Genomic DNA, 25,249 nt, shown 5'->3' on the forward strand with positions numbered 1-25,249 from the left:
ATAAAATTTCAAAGAATGCCAGTAAAGACCATTGACATTTTTCAAATATATTCAGGAGAGGGAGACTATATAATTTCAAAAGAGAGAGTGCGGTAACATCCAACTGCAGATATAAGAAATGCATTAACTTAGAGCAAGGAGTTCAATTAGTTTGTTTCTGAACTGCAAGCCATTCAGTATCATATTTTCCTTATATTAGTGGTCACGTTCAGACAGATAGGATCATAGACACGTTTGGATTGGTAGGGACCTTAGAAGATCCACTAATTCCAACCCTCCACACCATGGGCATGAACACCTTCCACTAGAGCAGGTTGCTCAATCATCTCTTTTTACTTCTTACATTGATAAGAGTTAAAATATTTAGCACGCAGACCATACACTAACAAACCCCTCAACTGATGATAAATTATAAAGACTTCTCTTTCAACATTGTTAGAAAATGATAATGGGTTTACAAAAAGCTTATATATGCGTGCTTCTGAATGTTTTTACAAGCACCAGTGCATAGCTAATCATCTTCAGACATCTGAATAAGCGTTTTCAGGAAATGTTATGTTAAGCTTTGCTTTTTATTTCATCTTGATGGAAGCTAGAGCACCGATACGCCTGTGAAACAGGTCAGTAATAGACAGTATGAACCAGTCACATTCTTTCTTGGCTCACAAAAGTTATATAACAACAGTTATTTCCTCCAATACTGACAGCATCAACCACCAGTTTCTGATGCAGTTAACACATTTCCACCTACACCTACTACTACCAAGTCAAAAATCACAGGAAGGAGAAAAAGATTCTCTTCACAATTTGGACAACTTAAAAGGTTACAACCAATCATGTTAGTTTGCAAGATAATGAACAGTTGGAGTGCATTAAATATTTTCAATCAAATAGCCCTTAGGGAAAGAAGAACTGGAGGATTTAGAGGAGCAAACATCCAACTAGTAGGCAGGAGAATGTGATACACAACTGCATTATTTTATCTATTTTATTTTTATCTGCCTTACACTTCTAAGTATCCTTTATTTTTTGGCCTCATTTACTGCATAACAGCACTGCTTGGTCTAGCTAGCTTAGTTTCTAAAGGCAAGTGTTGAAAAAGCTATAAGAATGAAAAGGAACTTAATAAAGTCACCTTTTTTTTTTTTTTGCTGTAGTTGAGACAGCCCTGCTAAGGTTATCCACAACTTTTCTTCTACACAAGAGAAAGAAACCTGGCACAGAAATACTCTCTCTTGTTACACGGACAACCTTTAAAGATTAATGAGGACAAAAGAACTCTTTGGTTACATCAACACAAAAGTCTAGAAGTCTCATAAAATGAGAACTCCCTCTGTGTGTCCCAGTGTTATACTGATCCTTCTCCTGTAACATCTAACTAGAATATATTATAGACACCACCTGAAGACTGAAAAGTACTGTGATTAAGAGTTATAAATTTCTTGGTCAGGTGCTTATTTAACAAAATAAGTCAGCAAGTTTCTACATGTAATAAATACCATGAAAATCAATTCAGTTTTTAAGAATTCCATTTATGTGGGTGGCAATCAGGTTGAGAATCACTGTTAAGCAGCAACAATTATGCAGACAAAACAGCCAAATCATTAAAATGGCTGGAGGCTGAATCACGATTAGACTTACTAAGACTTACTGTCTTTTATGCATAAACATTTCATTTTTTTCATCTCTATTTGCTCAATCTTCCAAAAGTGGAGTTAAGAGACTTACCAGCTTCCTGTGAATTCAATACTTCTAAGGCATGCATCATGGCACTTGCAAAGACATTGGCATCTTCTTTGCTGCCAAAATTCAGACCGTAGACTTGCCTTGCATCACGCCATTGGTGAAAGGTCTGTGTAGCCTGATTGTACTTCAGTCCTTTCGGAATGGCACAATTTATTACCACCTATAATAATGAAAAATTAAAGCAGTTTAAAGTGCTGTTTCATCCCAAGTTCCAGCTTCATTTAGTTTTTATTCCTTAACCATGTGGGCTAATTTCAGTCCTGTAATCTACAAGATGGACAATGTTCGGTAAGGTATTTCTGCTTAAACTACTGAAGTTGATAATTCACATTTCAAATGATGTAGTATTTCCTAACAGCAATGTAGAACATCAACAGTTTCTTTACATGCATTTGGATTTTAGAAACCACCTTGGTTTTCCATCAACTTCAGAGTACTTGTGAGAATTTTTCTAACCAAGTTATCACCTTCCTACTCTGGCTGCTGAACCCCTTCACTTGCAGTGCTTTCAGTAACAGTTTACATGGATTTTTTCTATGCATCATAAGGTATCATCTTGCAAGATTGTTATGGCTCACATAAAAGCTGGTGAATTCTAGCCAGCAGCACAACCATTTGCTCCAAGCCAACCACTAAGAACATCGCATTGCACTTGGATAATCATATCCTCTCAGCTTTATCTACTGGTAAATGGCAAAATATATATATTTGTCCTCAGATAAATGCACAGATGCTACTTATTCCTTGGAATATGTGCTTAGTGACAGATCACATGTGAGATTATCATTCTATGTCTCAGGTTTTCTTGATAAAAGATCAAGAAAAGAAGGTGAGAGAAATTTCACTCAAACAAAAAGATAATAGATATAACTCCACCCCAACTATCACAAGGCTGTTCATATTTCACAACACAGTACTAGTCTGCAATTTAATCAAGATCTATTAAATTCTTCATCAAGGGAATTAAGATGTAATCATTACTACTCTGTTCTCTACTTCTCAAAGTGGTAGTTGATCAGCATTACCAAATATCTAAAGGGTTTTTTAATTAACTGATCAGGGGAAATGAAAAACCAGGTATCCAACTTTCTGTAATACAGAAACAGCTAGAAAAAAAAAAAAAAAAAAGAACTGTTGGTACCAAAGTAGACTGCAGCTAACTGCATAAAAGAGGGAAGAACATCAGTTCTTAGATTAATATTTTGGCTAAAGGAGAACCAGATGCCGTGCATACTAGTCTTCCTCCCTACCCTCTGTGTCTGCATGTAGGAAGGAATGGCAAAGGGCGTTCAAGGAATATTGCTTTGAAGGTATGAGGCACTTCATTGAGGAAGGAAAAAATAGCAATACAGTTTTCATTACTTGAGTTAAAAATAAAAGTTTACTATTTACAATTCCCATTACTGAAAACCTATTTCTTAGTGTCAAGAAGAATTACAAAAATAGCTTACGATTTCTATTCAAAGTTTTCAGAGATTCACTTACCTGATGATCCTGAATCTTCCTGCCCACTACTCTGAATGTGTTGTTGCCTGTGTGATGATATATATGAACTCTGCTGAATCCAGTTGATCCTCCAGCTGGTACCCATTTCTTATTGGCATCATCATAGACCATTACAGCAGCTCGTGCTTGGCAGATACTCTGTTCACTGTTAAAAATACAAGTAATTTAAATTAGAACATAAAAGTTACCTAAGACAAATCATCTTTTTGGTTAAATCCTTTTTACTTGAAAAAGGAAAGTAATGCTTCTCGCACAGTCCTCTTTCATAAATTCAAATGCTAGCACTTTGACATTCTGCTTACAGGCATTCATTCTGAAAACCTGTGGCCACGACAAAGAAAGCATAACGACTAATGAAAGATCAAGAAGCGATTTACTTTTTTGCACCTTTTCGTAGCAGTTTTCTCCATACATGTTTTCCTTTCTCCTCACCACCAACCATGAATTTTAAATAAATGCTGAAACCATATACAAAGTTGTCCACAGAGACTGAAGAACAAAGAAGGTGTAGTTGTACTAGCTCCATACAATTAGTTTTCCAGGGGCGATTACTTCTACAAGAGGAGGCTTGGAAGGCCCTAGTTCCTGTTAACGCGTAAGGACTCAAAAATGTATGCATGTATTTCAAAAAATATACACACACACACTAGGATGAAGTTCAGCACACTAAAGTTCATCTGCTCACAAATGAAGTAATTTTTGGTTTTGACATTTTGCAGCAGTCAACATCTAGATGTTTTATTTCCTCCCTCAGGAATAGTTCTCTTGAAGACCTAAAGCTGCAATTTTATCATCAGGAGAGTTTATTGCTGCCATAAAGAGGGTTAGCTGTGGACAGTCATCTGGAAGATGAGGTGCAGTCTAAAGTTGGAAGGGAGCATATCATGAGCATCATCATAATAAAAACACAAGAAAGCTGAATATACCATAAGCACACAATTAGGAGGGGAGAGGGTGGAACTACACAAATTGTCTTTACAGCAAATGTCCAGCGCAGAGAAGAAATAAAAATAGAAGAGAATGGTTTCTTATCAGTAAGTCAAGTTCTCTGAACATTGCATTCCTGCAGACCCAGTATTATCCACAACACACGAGCTGTCTGGCTTGCAAGGAATGTGGCCTGCCATTCAGAGAATGGAAATGGCTGAAGAGACATGCATTTTTCATAACTTACAGAGGGACAGTAATGAAATGTGTGTTCATAAAACATGAAGGTGGGGAAATACAAATTTCCCTCACCTATCTTTTAAAGAAAAAATGCTGTGTTTCCCAGTATCTCATTTTCCATTTCCTGGAACAAGAAAATACTGCAGTGCGTCCAGCTGTTTTGTAAGCTTTCAATAATAATGTTTTTGACAAAGCACCAGTCAAACTAACACTGACATTACATCAGTTTCTACCACATTTGCCATGGCAGTCAACAATGACAACTAGAAAAATGCTTAAATGGTTTTCAAGTCTAGGGGAGAAAAGCGAAGAGAGATTGTGCTTCTTATGGTAGCAAAAGATTCAAGAAGAAATGAGGAAATCTGCTCACAGTTATAGAAATGTGCAGTTCAAGAACATTGGACAATTGGACATATTGTCAAGGACAGTTCAAGAACATACTGGATTTCTCTATTTAGAGGATTCTGGCACATCACTATCTTACCAATGTTCAAATCCAGAAAGACTCCGCATTGTTCACAAAGCACAAAACAAATAATTGTGGTTTGCTAAAACACATAGCAGCAATATTACAGAAAACTTGAGACAATTTCTGAACCCAAAACATAGCTTCGCTACATTTGAATCTCGATTCAACGCAGGCATGATAAACCCCAGGTGACATGACAGGACCTAGGTACCGATTTGTAAGCGGAGCCATTATGTTTACAGTGCTCATCAAAACAAAAACAAACGCACCTCAGATTCACAGTCACGTGGCAGACAAAACTTCATTTAGATTCCATTAAAAAATGGAGACACCGAGTATAAGCCAATATGTTTCAATAATAATCAAGGTAGAACCAAAGAATGATTAAGTAATGGTAAATGAGCAGACTTAATTAGTAGCACAGACCATCAAATTTAGCCTTCGTTTTCTCTGCTGTCACAGTCCTTCCACAAGTCCAAGTTTTCACAAAAGCTCTATTTTTACGTAATTTTATTTAATACTACTCGTTTTTACAGCTATTTGGTATGCAAGTAGCACAATCCATGAGCACGAATAAGATGACCTTAAGTACCATTTCTAGCTTTTCTTTAACAACTGTTCAAACTATTCTTAGTTCCGCTTCCCAGGCTATGCCTTATAACTGGAAATATCACACAAAAGTCTCGATCACAAATATTTCATGCTCCATTTGAAAGAATTTTGTTAATAGTAGTGGGTTATTCTTACCCATATAAAGATGCAAGATGATTCACATCCTTTAAAAAATGGCAAATATGAACGATTTCCAGTTGACCTATTCTATTATTACAAAATAAGCACCCTGCCATCATTTCACACAAATCCTAAAGCTAATCCTTTAATGTTCCTGATCTATAATTTTCATATCCAGGTATCAAACTGCAGATAAACTCCCCTCCAGCTAGCAGTTCCCCCACCCATCACTCTGTTTACCAGCCTGAAGTAATTAAGACAGAAAAATGAAACTACCACCATCAGAAACAAATTAAACCACCACGGTGTGCTAGCTTTTTTCCCAAGGTTCAATAACTGTACATTACTAGATGCAGGGGAGATTAACTCAATTTCTTTCCCTTAGCAAAAGTTCTACACTCTAAAATGATTACTTTTTACTTTTCAAGTAGAGCATGAATACGTGAGCTTTAGCAAATAAGAATCCTTAGGTCTTCTCTTCAGCGCTTATGTGACAATTCAGCATTTGAGCACGGCACATTACATCGCAGCAACTAGACATCATAAACTAAGCATTTAAGTCCCCCAAAATAACTCACATTTTAAAAATACGATCCATACTGCACTAAACTGAAGGGACTACACCAAATCAATACCTATACAAGTAGCTCATTACTACATCCCTGACAAGTCTAAAAAAAAAAAAAACAAGGTTTAGTTTGCTGTCCCTGATCTACCCTCTCCTAGGAAAATGCCAAATTTAACATAAGGGCTGTTACTAAAACTTGACCCTACACCCTTTGTGTTCCTCTACTATACATAAACTTCAGTTCAAAGGTGCAGGAGCCAAAATTAATCACAAGACTGCCTGCTATATTTCTTGCACTCCGAGCTTATTACGCTTCTCTGTTGTATTTCCAACACATGACAGGTCTTCACTCACCTCAGGATTTATACATGAATTCCACAATACTTTTTTTTAAATGCCCATGTGCCTTCACTGCATCAAAACCATTTTGGTGTGATTACAAGACTTATTTTTATGGACAGATTAGGGAAACAAACAAATTCTCTATGGTCACATTCCAGAACAAAAGGAAAAGGTCTTCATCTCTTCGCCGTGTCATTAGGCCTTTAAAGACATCCTTTGTTTGCTTGCCTCTACAATTTTTTTTCATTTTCTTATGTGTTGTACTGCTGTAACAGTTATACTTGGCCTAGCCTATACCTCCCCAACAGAAATGTTCACTGGGGTACGCAGGAGAATAAGGGAAGGCAATTCTCTCCAGCTCTACATGCTGCTGCCAAGACACACAGCTGCTCAAGAGCTGACTGCCAACTTACTGGGGAAGCGGGCTGGGGAACCAAAGTGACTATCTAAATCTTAACTAAGTAAAATCAAACGATTATCTCTTCCCAAGTAAATTTACTAAACTAAGCGTATGAAATTATATCTAGACAAGGGAGGATTCACGCCAAACAGTGCTTACCAAACCTCAGCAAGGCGAAGCATAAATCTCTTCCTAAAATCTACAGCTTGACAAATAGCTAGATAAATATATGTTAGGAACAGTTCTTCCATAGACAAAACTGTAAGACTGATGGTTAAACCCAACCATTATTCTGGATATGTCCACCTACAGCAATACTATATAAAGCTAAAGACAGGGTGTTTGGCTTTTGTTGGGTGTGGGGGCAAGTAAGGGGAGGTCTGGCACTCAAAAAGCTCACAGAAAAAAAAACACACAACATAGTAGTAAGGAATCGTAAGTATAAAATTATTCTTATGGGAGAATATACTTTCCACCTCCAGTGATGAGATCATATGGAAAGCTCAGAAAACACAGCAAACTGAACCCTAACTGACACGATTCTTTCGCCCAGATGGAACGCAGTCCTTCTTTCACATCCCAAATCCTTAAACTCACTGCACAGTGACACCAAGCAAGTCTGCAGACCTAAGCCTTCCCCACCTGCCCCAAAAGGCAACACTTGTTTTTCCTCCCCCTCTACTGAGGTAGAGAAAATGATAAAGTGATGTCAATGCTCAAACGCATATGGAAAACTGCAGAATTGCAGCCACGGGAAAGGTGATTCAAATAAACGTATGAACCAAAGCAAGGGAAAGCTGAGATTGCTCAGGTTTTCAGTCTTTAGTGTCTTAGTGATGTAACAACTAGGGTTGAGTTTTGTTTATTTTTTGAAAATCATATCCCACTACTTACTACTTCTGGTGATTCAGTGTTTATTTTTTTTTGGCTCATATGTTCTCAATTCATAGAAACACAACCTTCTTATACCGTGCAGTCTTCGTAGGGCAGAAAGGAATGGAAAGATGCTGACTCATCAAGTGCCTACTTAGGATTTTCAAACTGTGGCACAAAAGGTAGAAAAACTCCACACACTTCTAATACTGCTATCTGTAAATACACATTTTTATAAAGTAACAGAACACTGGTCCAAATATCAAGTTTTATGTCTTGGTGGTGTTTTGTAAGATGATTTTCTCTACTTGTTCCTGAACCCCTACTGGCATAATACAATGAAAACGTATGTTTTCCACTTCACTATTAAAAAAAAAAACGTACTTGGCACTGCACCCTCCTTTCTATCAACCAAATTGGTATGTGTTCTAAATGGCTCATTCAGCTTAACTCAATAGTTATTTGCGAGCACCTTAAAAGTTGTTTTTTTTTTTTTTTAAAAAAAGTTTGCAACGCCCTCAAATAAGATACCTTTCAACTGGTAAGTTAGAGGGGTTCTTATTTTTCCCTTTTTTTTTTTTTTTTTTGTATGGCACTGCAAAAACCTGGCTGAATATGTTGTTGCACGAAGCACTGTGTGCTTGGCACCGCAAAAGGAACCAAGTCCTGTTGTTGCTTGCATCCAGCTTCAAATGATGTGGCTTGTCCACTCCAGGACCTCAGACAGTACAGTATTGAACTTGCTACTCAAGGCTTTAGAGCGAGAGCAATCTGAGACCAGCGTATGTACCTAATGACCGATTTCCATGCAGATTCTTCTCCTGACACTACAAAACCCTGAGAGCCTGAGTGGTTGTTGATTTCTCATAGCAGGTCAAACTCCTGCAAGAGTTATCATTCAACTGGGAGGTAAAAGCAGAGGGAGTAGCTCCACATTGCTTCATTAACAACTCCCATGAATTAGTACTTGCCTTTGACTAGAAAAACTTTTGATTGATAACAGATTCATTCCTCTCCCCCATTTTTTATTCTGTGATAGGGATAATCATTCATCTCTCCCACTTCTTCTCATGAATTACTCAGAACACAAATTAGCTGCAACACGAGAAACTACAGGGAAATCCGCATGGGAAAGTCCCAACTAGAATTAAAAAACACTACTGCCGAGGAGCAAGGGAAGCGGAATCTAACCATTGGGATTAAAAGCCTGCAAAGAAGTGAAGCCTTGCTTTTGGCACGGTATCCTGCAACACCACGTTCCAGAATTTTAGTTGGTATACAGCTGGTTGAAACTAAACGTCCTTTGCTCAATAAACACCTTCCACAAAGAAAACTGCTTTTCAACTCACGCGTAAAATCACTTCACGTTAATTTAAGAGCAGGCTGTTCTTACAGCAAGTAATTTACGAATAAATTTCTCTTCCAATAAATCTGTTCTTCCAGTTTCACAATTTTAGCAGCAAACCATTCCCTGGCAGCAGGTGACCATCAAAAATACTGAGGAAATCACGCCAGGACGCTCAGGTAGAAAAAAAGTATTATTTTGAACAGCTTAATCTCAAATGAAAGTCAGTATTTTTCATCATGACATTACCAATTTAAAACCCATGTTTTTTCTTTTTTTTTTTTTTTTTTTAATATTGTTGTACGCTACCACATTTAACACAAAAGTACACTATGCAGGGGACATGCAGTCGTTTCGAGTTGGCAATTTTGTTCTACCTGTAGGTTTTTTCATGCTAGTTAACATAAAATTCAGCGTTTTTTTCATTAAAAACTGTTATCAAAGTTTGAAAACCCATGCCTGAGTCAGATGCTGAAAATTCATAATAAATTAGAAATATGAATCTTCTGAAAATTTCTGTACAAATTATTATTTTTTAATGAGCAATATTGAGAGAAAGCACACATTAAAACAGCCTGAAATAGGCAGCTGAGAAACTGGAATAAAGAACGTGTTTCAGACGCAAGCAGTGCAAGAAGTGGAAAAAAAAAGCCACAGAAGTGACATGGATGAGTTTCAATAGGAAGAAGAACACAGTAAAGTTTTGATTTATGTATTAACTAGGGTTTTATGTGGTTTATCTTAAAGAGAGAGTAGGATTCCAGGGAAAAAATTGTTGTATGTGTTAATTCTTAACCCATTCAAACTCAAAGGGAATAAAGGATACTTAACAGACAATATGATGACAGTCAAAGCAAGAAACAGCCACGTTACGAAGATGAACCTTAATAAAAGCAAAGCAATGACAGGAATTAATAATAGCAGAATCACAAACATGGATTTGGGGTATTTTGGGTAGCATGGAACTAGCTATATATGATTAACCATTTTTAACAGTATATAATATTATATTAATGTATATAAACACATAAGTAATTATAATCTCCATCCCAAGCTTAACTACATAAACCATCTGTGGAGTCAACGTTCCAATTTTCGTCTCAAACTGAAGGTGACATTAAGACGTCTAGCAAATACACATCACAAAAATTAATACCATATCCAATACAGGTTGAGCAAAGTTTAGAAGTAACTAAAGTTTCAGATCCAAAGCACAGGAGCAGAGGGAGAATAGCATCAGAAAGCTAAGTTTTAGTAAAAGAAATACCATCATCTTTGAAGCAGAAGTTTGCAGCCAGGAAGCACATTAAAAGGATAATTCCAAACTGTTGGAAGTCAAGGAGATGAGGAAGAAGGCTGGCATGGCTAAGCAGGAATCTGGAGTTTAGGTGGAAAAAGAAAGAATACGGACACTGGAAGCAAGGTCAGGCAACATGGGAAGACTACAGAGATGCTCTTCGCAATTGCAGGGAACACATGGTCTGGCTATTTAATTACAATGGATTTGTAAGTGAGGAGAGGGTGGAAGAATGATCTTTCTAGACATTCTTATTACCCTGTTGAAATATAACCTTATGTTTAGTCTCCTTAGAAATATGACGGAGGATAATTCAGGTTACGCTTCTTCCATGCACTCATCCATATTATTTTTTTCTTTTATCCTCCTACACAGGGTGTTCTCTTCAATATGGCATTCTTGGTAATTAATTTATCCAGATATTTTTCCTGAAACTACTGCACTCAAATCAATTTTTCCATTCATTCTTCAAACATATTTCCGAAAGGCATTTATGACTTTACTTACAGTAGAAGGTTATGCAGAATCTATGCAGTAATTTAAATAGATAAAGTTTCCTCAATGCGTTTTCAATACTGTGGCATTGCAACCCAAAGGTTAGTGTCACAGGCTGGCTAATATTGCTTGGAGAGCAGTTTTTTTTTTTTTAGGAAGAATCATAGCTTGGTAGGTTCAAATCCATTAGCTTAAGACCAGTGACAAAAGCTAACCAGATACTTCCTTCCTATAAATAATCTATATTTGATCATTCATTGTTTTCTTTGCTATAATTCTATGAATCTGAGCCTAGTCATATTATGTAAGGTCTTCAGTGGGCATGAAAAAACACCACCATCTTTAGCAGCTAGATAGACGGTTGTTGACGATTTTATGACATTTAACATACATTTCCTAATTTTCTATATGTATTTTAACAAAAAATGACCACACACTGTTTCTTAAGCTTTCACCACATGGTACAAATCACAGCTTTCGAAGCCCAGACTCCCAGGGCAATCCGAGTCCTTGAACACTGCAATAGAATCCGTCATTGCCTTCCCATTGCTGTAGATCACGTAACTCATTTTACTTCCAGATAAAGAACGCTCATCTTCTCTCAAAATAGTGTGATAGTAGCATTTTTACATAACCTAGTTAGTATTATAGATGCCTCTTATGTACAGAACTGTGTAAAGTGAACGTGGCTGATCTTTGAGACATTACAGCCCCGGTGCTAATATACAAATACACAATTCACAGCTCATTACAAGCAAGATTGTTGTATGAAATGCCTTTCTAAAACTTACTTTCACCTAAAAAATACAAAATAAAGCCTATTTATTTAAAATAAGTGCTCTTTGCACCCAGTGCTCACTGCGTTGACATCAATACAAACCAATCAAAGAAAATGTGGATCCACGACAGAAGCAAGACAGGCTAGCTGGCTGCAAAGGACACAGAAGAGACTACATGTATTTGCCTCAGTCTCTACCAACAGGTTTCCTTCACAGACTTCCCAGATGCACCTGCTTCATTGCAGTCTGGAGGAACTGAGTACTTACTGCCTGTGGTAGAGGAAATTTAAGTCAGGGGCTCCTTTTCAATAGAGGATACATGGCAAGATGATTTGCTCTGCCAAAGGGAGTGATGTCTTTTAATTTGACTTTAGCAAGGCTTTGGGCACAGCGTTCCACAGACCTGTAGTCCTGTTCGGGCTACAAAGTGGGGGGGAGGCTTACAGTGAGGAGTTCAACTGGTAAGCTACTGCCAATGAACGTCTCAGGGTCAGTAGCTAATACTGTTTAATGTCTTCGTTAATGACCAGGAAAGCAGGATGGAATGCAATCTCAGCAAGCCCGTGGATGGCTGGTCCCAAACCAAAGAGATCGATATGCTGACCAGTAGAGCTGTGATTCAGAGGAGTTTCAGCAGGCTGAAGAAACCAGTTGACAGAAGCCTCAACAAATTCAAAGAAAGAGAGAAAAAACTGCACCTGTGACTACGTAATGACCAGCCGGTAGGAAATGATTATCTCCCTCCATTCAGCACTTGTGATACTGTATCTGGAACAGTGTCCAGGTTGGAGCTCCCTGGTACATGGAAGACTGACAAATTGGAGTATGCCAAACAGAAGAACATTAAGGGGCTAGAGAAAAGTATGTATGAGAAGCTGAGACAGCTGTGTTTGTTTAGTCTTAAACTAAAAGGCAGGCACTTCATTGCCAATCTCAACCACTCAACAGGTCATTATAGAGAACAGTTAGACTCTTCTCAGAAGTGCACAAGAGAAGGATGAGACTTATGGTCAAAGGTTGCAAAAGAAGAGCTTTCAACCACGAAACAAGCAGTTGCACCAGTAGAGCTATGAAAAACTAGAACAGGCTGCCAGAGAAGCTAGCTGGGGAATCTCCATCCTCAAAGACTTCAAAATTCAGCTGGACAAGGCCCTGAGCAACCCAACCTAACTTTGAAAACGGCCTGGTGTGAGCAGGGGACTGCTGCAGGTGAACTCCCAGAACTCCCATGTTGACTAAACCACACCACAGCTCTAGAAAAGAAAAGAAAACAAACAAACAAACAAAAAACACTCTTTGAGGAGGTCCCACTGATTTGCAGATGTGTCATCAGAAGTTCCTTATTTATAACAATTACTGTTTTGGCGCCTCATTTTACTGGAAGCTCTTCCCACAGATTAACATCACGCATTTCACACTTGCGGTTTCAACCAGCCTCTCCTTGTGTAGGACACAAAGACGTTCATTTATAGAGCTCCAGCAGTTCTAATGCTTAATGTCTGAAACAGAGAGGTTTAAATAAACCATGAATTATTTATAACACTGACCTGTACTACAAAACAAATGTGTAAGTATTTAAAATAGTCTAAAATAGCTTCATAAAATGCTGTTATGATTAGCAAAGTGGCTCATTGAGTCTCTACATGAAAGGGAAACAAAACACTAGTGTTCTCACTCGGTCCTTCCATAGTTGGATGCAACAGAAAAAAACATTGAACTGAAGGATTTGGTAAGATCCAGATGAAGGAAATCTCTCAGTACTTTTCCTTTTTACATCAAAGGAACCAAGTTTTCAGTCTTCAACAATTTACAGATCTCCCTGAACTTTCCATAATTCTTTCTACTATTAAATACACACCCCATGAACTGTTCGAGGTATAACGAAGTGAGACAGAAAAATTTGGGCACGTTATTTGAACTGAAACACTGCTATTCAAGAATGAAGTGGAAGGATTACTCCAAACCTCTTATAGGCAATATTCACACAATCCCAGCGTGCTTCCTCTCCTCCTCCCCAGTGCTTCTGTTTTGTAAAGGAGCACACAGCAACACACAGAAGGGAATCCAACTGGTACTCTCAATAGAGTAAGGCAGGAAAAGTGAAGTGTGTTTTTTAAGAAGCAAATGAATAATGTTTCTGGATGTCCAGAGAACGGAGGAAGGCAGAGGAAAAGATTTTAGGAATTTAAGATGTTTAGTCAAGTACTAAAAGAAATCAGTAAGGACTGCAGTTATACACCAAGATGGTTAACAAAGGAAGCTGCTAGAACCACAAGTGAAAGGAAATTCTTTCTCAAAAAAGAAATTGGACAAATACCTGACGCTGCTGATCACAATACTCTTCAACTGTTTGTTCCAAGGAATAACTGGTTAGATCAGTCCAACTTTTCCGCATGCCAAAGCTCTTCACAACCACTTTCTCTTCCTTTTGCCCTCACACAAAGCTTTCCCTTTTCGCTTCTACTGCGCTACCTGCTGCAACTGCTCCATTCTTTCACCTCCTCTCTCCTTCTTCCCTTCCTCCTCTCAATTATGCTTTCTTGCCCCAGCAATACCTCTCACTCCACAGTCCTTGGTTAAGGTGACCAACTCCTCCAACTCCCTGTTTTCTGACAGGTGCTGTTCTCACACCTCTGGGTGAAGCCATCTCTCTGCAGCCCCAGCCCATGGCTAACTCCACTTCCTCACCAGTGCCGCTGCTTCCAGAAATTGCCCATCTCTCATCACACGCCATCCCTGCTACCAACAAGCAGCGGATGCACTGCACTCTCTGCTGCTATTTATTCCAAGCTGGCCCCAAATCAAATCACGCAGTTGCAGCAGACCTTGAAGAGAGGTCACAAGGAAACCCGCACATCATTTACACAGAAAATACGCTCACCAGAGAGATGCTTCTCCCCAGTTTGGAAACAATGGGTAAGAAAAACCCCATTTCAAAACAGAGCATTTTTTCCTGTATATTTCAAACACCCACCTGATTCATGGCCTGCTAGAACAAAAGTGTAAGCACTGAGAAGTTGTCTGCATTTTCACACAGCAGCTCATAGGGCACTGGATTTATTTACAAGAAATCCAGGGAAGAATTAAAAACTGAAGAGATGTATATACAACTGCAAAACCAGGGAAGTATCCATCATGTTAATAATGCTAATGTTCTCTGAAAGTATGCCCTATCTAGCACAATGGGTTTTTCTGTTTTTCACAGCAGTAACAAAGCATCAAAGATAAAGTAACACATCCATTTTCTGGAGTCAATTGTGAAATACCTTCCATTCCCTGAAATAACTGAAATCCTAAAAGCTTCGTCTCTTGCTCTGTCTACTCTGTCTACTCCACTTCATCATACTCTTCTTCAGAAAGTGACAAGTGTATGCTGAAGGATGTGTAAGAGGTGACGATTTTCCCTATCTGAAAGACTTAATACGAGGAACTTTCCTAACCTGGCATTTCATCACAGCAGCACAGCAAACTGTTGTAACATCCATACCAGTCCCTTCTTCCCCTGCCACACACACACACTTTTGGAATCTTTTTCAAGTTTAATCCAGCATTATGTTAAATCCTATTTCTTCCCCACACCATTTAGTCTCTAAACATCACTTTTTAAACAAGCGATTTTTTTTTCACTCCTATAGCCTAGTTATTAGTAATATCCTTCTTGAAGCAGTTAGTTAAGCAAAAGTTAGCAATTCCAGAAGCCCTTCGAGTGAGGTTTCAAGTCAGTCAAGGTTTAAGATCCTAACTTGAAGAAAGCCCTGCCCCAACTACGCTCCCTCCCGATTCCTCACATCTTCCAGCAAGTTTTCCTAATATACTTCAATCAAGGTACTAAAGTTTGCCTTTCTGAAACCCAGTCCCTTAGATCTAAGTACACTTTTGTACACTCTTAAATGCAACTTAACCTAATCATTAACTTAATCATTCAGACCTGTGATCATTTTACCTCTGAATACCCTTCATACAGCGTTATTATTGCAAAACAGCAAAAATTTCAGTGTTTCCTCAGGTCTGAAAGTTTGCCTTCAACAATGAATCATTTTGAAGACAAGGTGGCAAGGGTGTTTTGGTCTAAAAACACAGCCACTGTTTTCTGGCAGTCGTGCTTGATTTAAAGAGAAAACCCTTTTTCAGGAGCTGCTGGAGGAATTCACTCTCTCCTGAAATACCGGTGCTATTGTAACTACCAGCACAGAGAGGTTACTTCTATTTTTATGAAGCTACAGGCAAAATGAAGTGTTCTGCTCTTCTCCAACTACTAGAGAAGGTACAGCATAAGCAGAAATAAGAAAATCAATGCCAGAATCCACTGTGAAAGTATTTTGAGTCTCCATGACCCACTTTCAGCTTTGAACACCAACAGACAATGGCAGTAACTAATTCAATCTAGTAAATAATTAACGTTAACATTTGTGCATTCGATACATGCAATGTTTTGTCCTAGAAATAGGGATGATTGAGACACACCACGAACCATGAAGTAGGAGCTTGACCTGCTCAATCACGTGCCTACCACAATGAAGGTGAAGCAGCAGAACTGCACGTCCATCAATGCAGAAGCGTGCTCTCAGCACTTGTTTGAAGGTTGCCTTTTGGTTTTAATCCATGCAGAGCAGCTAGTATAAACTGACACTTGAATTGTCATCTCTGTAAGACAGGCTATTTTTCAACACATCTTGTGTCTCTTAAATAGATGGTCTATTACCAAAACTCTATAAAAAGTGGTTACCCTACAGGGAAAAGAAGAACACTCTTACTCTGTAGCAGAAAACACATGTATCTGAGTTACTAAAACATGATGCACACTCACATTAGTTAAAATTGATCAACAATTTATAAAACTGGTCCCAAAGGTGTTGCTAATATCCACGGCTTTTCCAGAGAAAGCAGCTCATAGTGTAATTTTTTAAGACTGTAACGTTTCCTCCATTTTAGGAGGTTTGTGCGTTAGCTTCTTAAATGTTATCTTAGATCTATCTTCATACCAGAAAAATAGTTACCAAGTTAAGCAACAAGAAGCTGTTTGCATTGGTTTCTTGTTCCTGCTTCACAAGTATTCAGTTGTCTCCTCAGTTCTTTCTGCTTTACAAACATTCAGGTTGAGACAAAACCTGAATTAAGACTGGAAAGTTAACTCATTTTCGCAATAACATCAACCTCACGTTTTAATCTGTTAAACAGTAAGAACTACAGCAATACAAGGACATACTCATGTTCATTTGAAGACCTTCTGTTCCATTACTACCTCTATCCTCAGGTTTTAAAAGCAAACTGCATCGCATTTGCTGGTTATAATGGCAAAAGGACACTACTTCCTAAGAGTCCTTGCAATTCAAAACCTTCACACACCAATCTGTACACACAGTACGTCTGTACGAACAGGCATGAAAAATTATTCAACAAACCCAAATCTCTGCATGTAAATTTCCATGGGTATTTGGGCACAAGACTGGACTCGAGAACAAGCTAAACCTGGAAACAACATTACTCAAAAAAAAGACCAGGGATGTTTTTTTAATGTTCTATTATATGCATAATAAAATATATAACAAATTCCATTGTGTACACATTTTTATACACAATAGTACTATCAACACAGCTCAGGAAGTCCCTTAAAGTTCTGACAAAAGTATTTTTTTTTCCTTTTAGGGCACAGAAAAAAAGGTGGTTTTTTTTTTTTTTTCCAGCTTCCTTTACTGAAGAAAAAAAAGGAAACTTTAATTTTCAAAACACTATAGTAAGACCTAAAACCAGACCCAATAAGAGTGTGTTTATTATGTTACTGTCAAAATTGGAAGGGCTGTTTAGACACTTCTCCCTCCCTAAGAACCACAGTTACAATTAGATGCCAGTTATTCTATCTTCTCATATTTAGGGAGTATAACTGACTATACCTAAGCTCACATTGAAAGCACAGTGTGTAAACCAAAAGTAGTGCACAGGTTAATACTACTTTGTAGTTTTTTTTTCTGCTAATCTTTTTCTTTTTTTTTTTTTTTTTTAACTTCTGTTTCTTCAGTGAATTATTATATAAGCAAATGCCTCTCATTAAATTTGAAGTACAAATTCAGTGCAAAGAACACCAATACAAGCAGCCCAAGCAGAAGAGCAGCTGTAGCCAATTAAGGCTTTTATTCCGAGGTTTTAGTATTAAAAATACAGCAGAAGCACAAACAGCTGGAGACCTATACTAATGACTGCTTTCCAACTGCAAAAGGAAAGAAATCATTCATCAACTCCAACTGGAAAATGAATATTTAAAAACATAATTACGTATTCATTGATTATGTGTGCTAATAAAGTATTTGGTTGAGTAACTGTAATGCAAAGGTGAGCTGAAGATTGATTGTGCTAGAAAATCAAGGCTCCTTATCAGTACACCCCTTGTTTAGGTTTGTATTAACTGGAAGTGCCAAAAAGCTTTATCTGTAGACGGATTTTCACTAATTCATCTAATACTGCAGTAACTATTGGAAAACGTTTTAAAGTATAAAAGCAGCACAATCCAGCCGGCATCCCACAGACCTTCATTATTATACAGGGTAGCTGCTATGGATCAAGAAATTTAATGCATCTTTCTTAATCCTAAACCAGTTTAGCCACTGTATTACCTTTCCTCTGCAGCTATATACTCAATTTAGAAACCATCTTTTCCAGGCCGTCCTGGATTATTTTTTAATCATTATTTTGTTGTTCTCTGCAATAGTCATTTAAGTGCTAAGATACCTTAAACCCCATGGCACAGGACAAAGTTCTGCTATTTATAGCCTTTACTACTGGGCTGTGTTTCTCTAGCATCACGACACCTTTCTAACTCATACTTTCAGAAGTTTAATCTTTAAACCACGCAGGGTGCGTCCTTCATCTCACCTGCTGTAAAAGCTTTGGGAATCCTACTCTCCACCTGGGGTGTTCCCAAAGACAGGCTGTATTTACTGCTGGCATTGGCAAGTTCAGACTGCCAACAAAGGGCAGGGGGAGTCATTTTTTGTTGGCTTTTTTTAAACTCAGGCTACATACACTACTACACTGATGTGCACACAGAGCTGTTTCATTTGGTTATCTGCAGTTGTTACCCACCCTACAAAAGGCCTCTTTTAGGTAAGCAATGTGCAAGACAAGGGCCTTCACACAATCACACAACATTGCGCTTTCAGAATAGCTACACATTCACATCCTGCAACATGTCATCCACTGCTAACTTAAAGCAAGCAAACAAAACCAGGCAGACACAGAAATAAGAGATTTTTCTTTTCCTATGTTTTATGCCATATGTGGGTATACACTAGAACCACAGCTCATTCCGCTGGTCCCTCACACATTATAATCTATTCTCCATTTATGCATAAACAATTGTCCAAATGCACTTCTCCAAAATCACAGGGTGAAGTTTAGCAGTAAGATCTGGTTAATGTAACATGAAACAAAGTCAACGGAACGGAGTTTACACACCTGTATGCATGAAATGAAACAGCAATACTCCATAAAACACTAACAAATTTGTTAAAGACTTCAGGAAATTATATTCTTTTAACTTCCACACAAACATTTTTTTCTGGTTTTGTCTTTATAAAGTTTCAGTCTTATTGCAAAAAGGAAAACTGTTCATTTTCCCTGTTCCTATACAGAAAAAGCATTCACTGCCTGTATGAAATGAGTCATTTGCTTTAGAAAAAAATCTAAAAAAAATAATCAAGCAAGACTATTGAGATAAAGTCTTTCAAGACTTCCAACAGGGTTTCTCAGACACTACATGCCAGTAAGTGCACATTAATCATATGACTAACCATATTTATCAGCCCGTACACTTCTGAATCCATCTGCCACCGTGCTGGTTAGGATAACACAGAGCCAGGCTAGGAGCAGCACGTGCTACTCAGGCAGTTCTTCCCCTTCTCACACTCACACACAAGGGACTGCAGACGTGCTTCATCACTTTTACAAAAATCAGAATTTTGACGGATTTGTAACAAGAAAAAAAAAAAAAAAAAAGCTGGGGGAACTCAAGGTTCTGATTACCAGAAGTGAATCACAAGCTGGAAACCTTCAGAAGGGCTGTTTCAGGCAGCAGGAGAACAGAAGCCCCAGCTAACCAGCTAGCCATGCTGTCAGCAGAATCCTCTGCATAACCCAGTCAAACTTCTGGTTTGGTTTAGAAACTAGTTGCTTCAGCTTTTATTTCATTGATCAAAGGCTGCCAGTGATCTAGACAGACTAATCAGTTCCAGGCCTCATTAAAAACAGTAGTCTGAATGTCAGTAGCTGCTTTCCTTACAGTAGTCAGCATCACAGCATGATGCTGTGTCTATTTAAATCTAGATATGGCAACACAGCTCCTCCTGCTAGCAGAGGCATCAGTCAGTGTTAACAACTAGTATCTCTTAAAGCAAGTAGGGACACACAGATCCTGACAAGCTACAACAGCAAGAATTCTCTCTAAAAACAAATATTTAAGTATTACTTTAGCTGAAGTGGAATCAGGCCTGACTATTGATGAGGAATGCTGCTCCTGGAGATGGCACAGCTTACCCTTGTGTTCTCCACCGTAACACCCCCCAAAAACTTCCCAACTTCAGCAGTCATTTTAAAGAATATATCAAAATGAAACTAATGCAATAACGAGTAGCAACGTGGAATCCTACCTCTTCCTGGTTAACAGGGATCAGAAAAAAACTAGTAAGCTGATTTGGTGGAAAGCGAGCATTTGTAGCAATTGGAAATCGGAGCACAGACCAAACGTTCACAAGTCCTTACAAAACACAGCATATAGGGGGACCCACCGTGAGCATCAGTATGTCCTTTAACCCAGCAGGTGAGAAACAGAGGAGCCTTCACAGAGGTGAAGCAGAACCTTGAACACCACAAAAAATGGTGCTTCAGATAAAGACATTCGGTTTATGCAGCAGGCTGGTGAAAATACAAGACAGTTATTTTATGTAGCAGTATAAACCAAGAGGGAATGTCTTCAGACAAAATTAAAAACACATATACAAAAATAGTACTTAAAAACAGAGATGCATAAAACAGAAATTCAACTCCTTTACGTGCCAACCAGCATTCATACTGGCCTCGTCAAAACGATTCAAATAGTATCATCACCAGTATCTGACCAAGAAGTTATTAATTAATAAGTGGCAAATCTACCCCAAAATATGAAAGGAATGTTTGTGAAAACCTATATTCTGCAGGTAACTGTGAAATTAAGATTTGCCATTACACCCCCTTTTCTGTGACAAGCCTATCAATAAACAGCCTGTCACAAAAGAGCATATAAACGAGTTTTAACTGCTGGTTGTCATATGGGAACTGTCTGTAATAACCTGGCTCAGATGACGCAGGCCCATACAAGCATATACACAAATAAGTCTGTCCTGATAGGAAGATACATGAGATCCCATAGAAGAGATAGGGGCTATCTTTCATCGTTACCCAACTAACAATGAGGAAAGAAAAACAAGCACTATGTTTTTGGCATCTAAAATAAAAACATGTAAATAAATAATAAAACGGAGGTAGATGAAATCTAAACGGAAAAATTAACCTCAATTAGCTTTCTGGAGAGCTTAGTTCAGAGAAGTACCCTTTAGACTGTGGAATTACCTGCAGACAAAAAGTAGGAAATCACTTGCGAAGGCAGCAGCACACATAAGAAAGCAACAGGGGGTAAGAAAATAAAGTAAACCATGCAATGAAATACTTAGAAGAATGAAATCTCGCACAAGTTCCTGAAAAGGTTAGGCTTGTCAAGATAAACTTGACACTTGCTCCTTCACTGTGTAGTTCAGAGTGTCTCTGTGCATAAGCAGCACAGCCCTTGAGCGGTGCAACCAGCAGAGCGTACCCTCGGCCAAGAGTTGCACGCATCCCTTTTTGGAAACTCTCCAGGAGTGGACAGAGCCCTTCTGTATGCAACATTACCTCGGTCAGTGGCACGAGTCAGCACCTCGTATCATTTATTCAGATAGACAGATAGTGATTTTGGTTATAACACGCATAGATAACATTTATATAGCACATTTATACAGCAGTCATCTCATTTTCAGATCAGCAGGTTGCCATTTAGGATGGTGTATGGAGCAAGAATCCACCAGCCAAATGAATTTAATTTTTCAAACGAATTTTGTGGATTTGGCTCAGGTGTTCCTAGACCACAGCTCCAGTCCCACATCTGAGAAACACTCAGAGCACGCACAACTGTATTAGGACCTGAAGTTACAGTTGAACTAATACGCAATTACAGCACCAGCTGGGGGCCCAAAGCAGTGTGCTATGCCATCTGCGACTCTGATCATGTTCTCCATCACAGCCTTCAATCTGGGCATTAAAAGACTTAATGACCAGAATATCCCAACTTCCTTTAACATCTTAGGCGGAAGAAACGAGCAGAGCAAGAACCTAAGCACTCACACTCACATTGCCTAGGAAATGGGGAAAAAGCGTTCACAAGAAACACACAACTCAGAATATCTCATCAACACCAGACAGCTTTATAACCTTAGAAGTGTTCTCACTGTTTTCTCTCGCACTTACCCAACTGATTTGATATTTGGCATATCTGCCTGGGATAAACAGTCCTACAAATGCAATCATGTCTAGAAATGTTCCTGGTAAATTCTGAGCTGGCACCTAATTAATTCTAAGTCCCAGGATAACAAATTATAGAATGAGCTCTTTATGGTTAAGTAGAATATCCTGCCTTCTTAGACACATGTCTGCCACAAAGTACACTGAAGACTTTCAAGGCTACTGGCAAAGCAGAATAAATAAATAAAAGAGAGAGGGCATGATTTGCAACATAATTCTCCCAACTGAGTGTTTCCCATATGCTAAAGACACTGAAGTATGTGTTTTCAAGGTCAAAACCAACACATTAGTCCTAAAGATTTCAGGCAAGTTATCAGAAATAACTATGCACATTCCAAGTTTCAAATATGACACGGTGTAATACATATAGAGATAAGCTCTACAGAAATCCTTCCTTTATCTTCCTAGGAGGCATTTATATACAACAAATGAGGAAAGTTTGAGAAAGGAGAAGAGCGAGGAAGAATAATCAACATCAAGATGTTTCCATTATCATTATTTAATTATTAAATTTAATTATTTTAATTTATCATTACATTTATCACCATCATCATTTATCATAGTGGGTATCATTTACCCACAAGCTTTCAGAAAGATTTTTTCTTAAAATGAAACAACCAATCCCTGAATGGTCTAGGAACGGGTAATTAATTGCAATTCTCAATGATTTTCAATATAATAAAACTGATCAAATTTGGTTTTGGTATTATTCTATTTAAGTTTCAGTTGTTTCAGATTATAAAGGCCATCAGGGAACTCATTCTTCTGTAGTTACCCAAATGATGTTTGATCCAGCTGATAAGAAAGATCATGTTTTTGCCTCAAATAGTCTGGACCTTTATCTGCTTTTTTTTTTTTTTTAAAGCTCTGGAGTATAAATGGATACAAAACTCCTGAGCATGCAGAGCTTTTATTCACATGCAGCGCGCTGCCAACTTGACTACTAAAATCCTCACAACACGCTGTTTCTGAGTTGTTATACAGGAGGAAGGACCTTAGCCAGAATCAACATCTGTAGGTGCCTGGCAATCGCTACTCTGGCAATTTAGGACCTGTTCACCTTACCAGAGGTTACACCGTCTCTGCAGAGCAGCTGAAGCATCCATGCATGAGTTTCTCAGCTACTGCAGTTCACATCGAATTTATATTTCTAGTTATCAGTAACACAAATGCTGAAGCAAATTAAACTCACCATTGTCCCCAAGAAACCAGACATCAGCTCTCTTCAGGTATGTAGTATTTGTAGAGATGTTAAACATCTTGTGACAGCACTAGTAACTAAATTCAAACAACTGACTGCTGAAGGTTGAACTTAAAAAAAAAAGTTCTATGATTTTGGGTTTGTGGTATTTGGTGTTGCTTCTCAAGACTGGTTTTTGCTCTCTAGGGCTCCAGCCACCATGAATGAAATTTCATGCTAGGTGTGTATGTAAAGGACAAAAAGGAAATACAAAACCTTTTCTTCTACTTTTTGTAATAGATCAGTCTGAATCTGTCTGCAAGAAAACAGAAGAAAATTGTGTAGGAAAGTGTGTATGGAAGCTCCTTGCCTCAGAATGTGGCTGGTACTACCCATTCTCCCCTTCTGCAATACAGACGATTTTTTAGGAAGACTGTCTAAGCTTAGACAAACAGAATTTGCATGTGTCAGCAACATTTGCAGTCATCAGGATATGCAATGAAAATTTACTTTATTTATTTATTTTAGAAGTTTTGACTACAGCACATGTGGAGAGATTACAATTTCAACAAATTTAATTTTTAAAACAATTGGTAAGATACACAAGGTCTGTTTGTCTGCAGAGTACCTGCTCAAGTTACTGCCCTGTGCAAGCCATTTGACTCAAACAACAAAGTGAAATACAACAGTATGTCCTCGGTTTCAGTATACCAACTTTTAATTTGAACCTGTAAATAAATTGCCCAAGTTTGCATAAAAAAAAAAAATATTACTGCAGCTATGGTTATTTTATTTGAATAAGAAAGAAAATTGTCTTCCTCCAAAACTTTTAGAAGTACTTCAAACACCTTCTGGTGTCATAACACTGCTTGTTATGCTAAAGCAGTCTCTAATGTTAAAAATTATACAAGTGTGGCAGAACAAAACTACATTACAAAGCCCAGAGGTGTTGATTTTGAGGCTGTTTAGAATAACTTTCCATAAACTCCTCCTATACCTTAAAAAAAGAGCTGCACTCAGTCCCTAATGCCACTGAGGTTTCCTAACGTTTAGAAGCCACAGTACTGACTTCTATTGTTCCCCTGTGCTTTCTACAGTTTTAACAGGTGTCTTTTCAATACTGAGTTGACAAGGAATCCTCTGAAAGTTTTTCCAGCAGTCAGGTTCAGAAACATGGGTGTGGCAGAGACAGAAAGCTCCCTCCAGACCCATTCTCTGGCTGATAACACGTCTGCTAACAGCTAAGAACTCTTACAAAGCCAAATTTCAATGTTTCATCACTTTTTCCAAAAAGAAATCTATAGCATAAAAATAATATGTAACCATTAGTAGTATAGATTTAGTCTAGTAAGCGTAGTATAGATTTAGTTTACTTGAAGTCTCTAAACTCACATTTAATCCCACCAGCTTGATTTTTATTGAAAAAATGCTTCCTCTTCTTGGCTTTTAAAACTTCATGTTCAGTTTTTCTCTACACCAACATACAAGTGCAACAACTAAGAAATGGTGTTCCCTGCAAGATTTGTGGGGCATTGACAGTCAGAACCACGTCCACCCTTCACAAACATTTAATGTTGGGAACTCCAGTCACAGAACACAAACCAAATGATTCAATTATAATATCAAGCTCCTATAAACAGAATTTCACTTCCAATTCAATGTCACTACAATTTCAGTAGGCGCTGCAATTTATTGCAATATTTTTGTATTTTAATATAGGTTATAGTATTATATACATCTATGAAAACAATCATCAAAACAAATATTTA

General features: G+C 38.0%; 1 protein-coding gene across 6 annotated transcripts in view; it reads right to left on the reverse strand.

Annotated features, from left to right (window-relative positions):
* ENAH (ENAH actin regulator) overlaps positions 1–25,249 on the reverse strand; it is an 86,652-nt gene that overhangs the window by 38,622 nt on the left and 22,781 nt on the right. For all 6 annotated transcript variants that reach the window (XM_032183929.1, XM_032183930.1, XM_032183931.1 and 3 more), the window contains exons 2-3: positions 3,232–3,397; positions 1,729–1,906 (exon numbers count right to left, since the gene is read on the reverse strand). In XM_032183929.1, the coding sequence (XP_032039820.1) occupies positions 1,729–1,906; positions 3,232–3,397 (344 nt within the window). The remainder of the gene's footprint in view (positions 1–1,728; positions 1,907–3,231; positions 3,398–25,249) is intronic.

Source organism: Aythya fuligula, chromosome 3 (genome assembly GCF_009819795.1).
Source record: "Aythya fuligula isolate bAytFul2 chromosome 3, bAytFul2.pri, whole genome shotgun sequence".
NCBI classification, from domain to species: Eukaryota; Metazoa; Chordata; class Aves; order Anseriformes; family Anatidae; genus Aythya; species Aythya fuligula.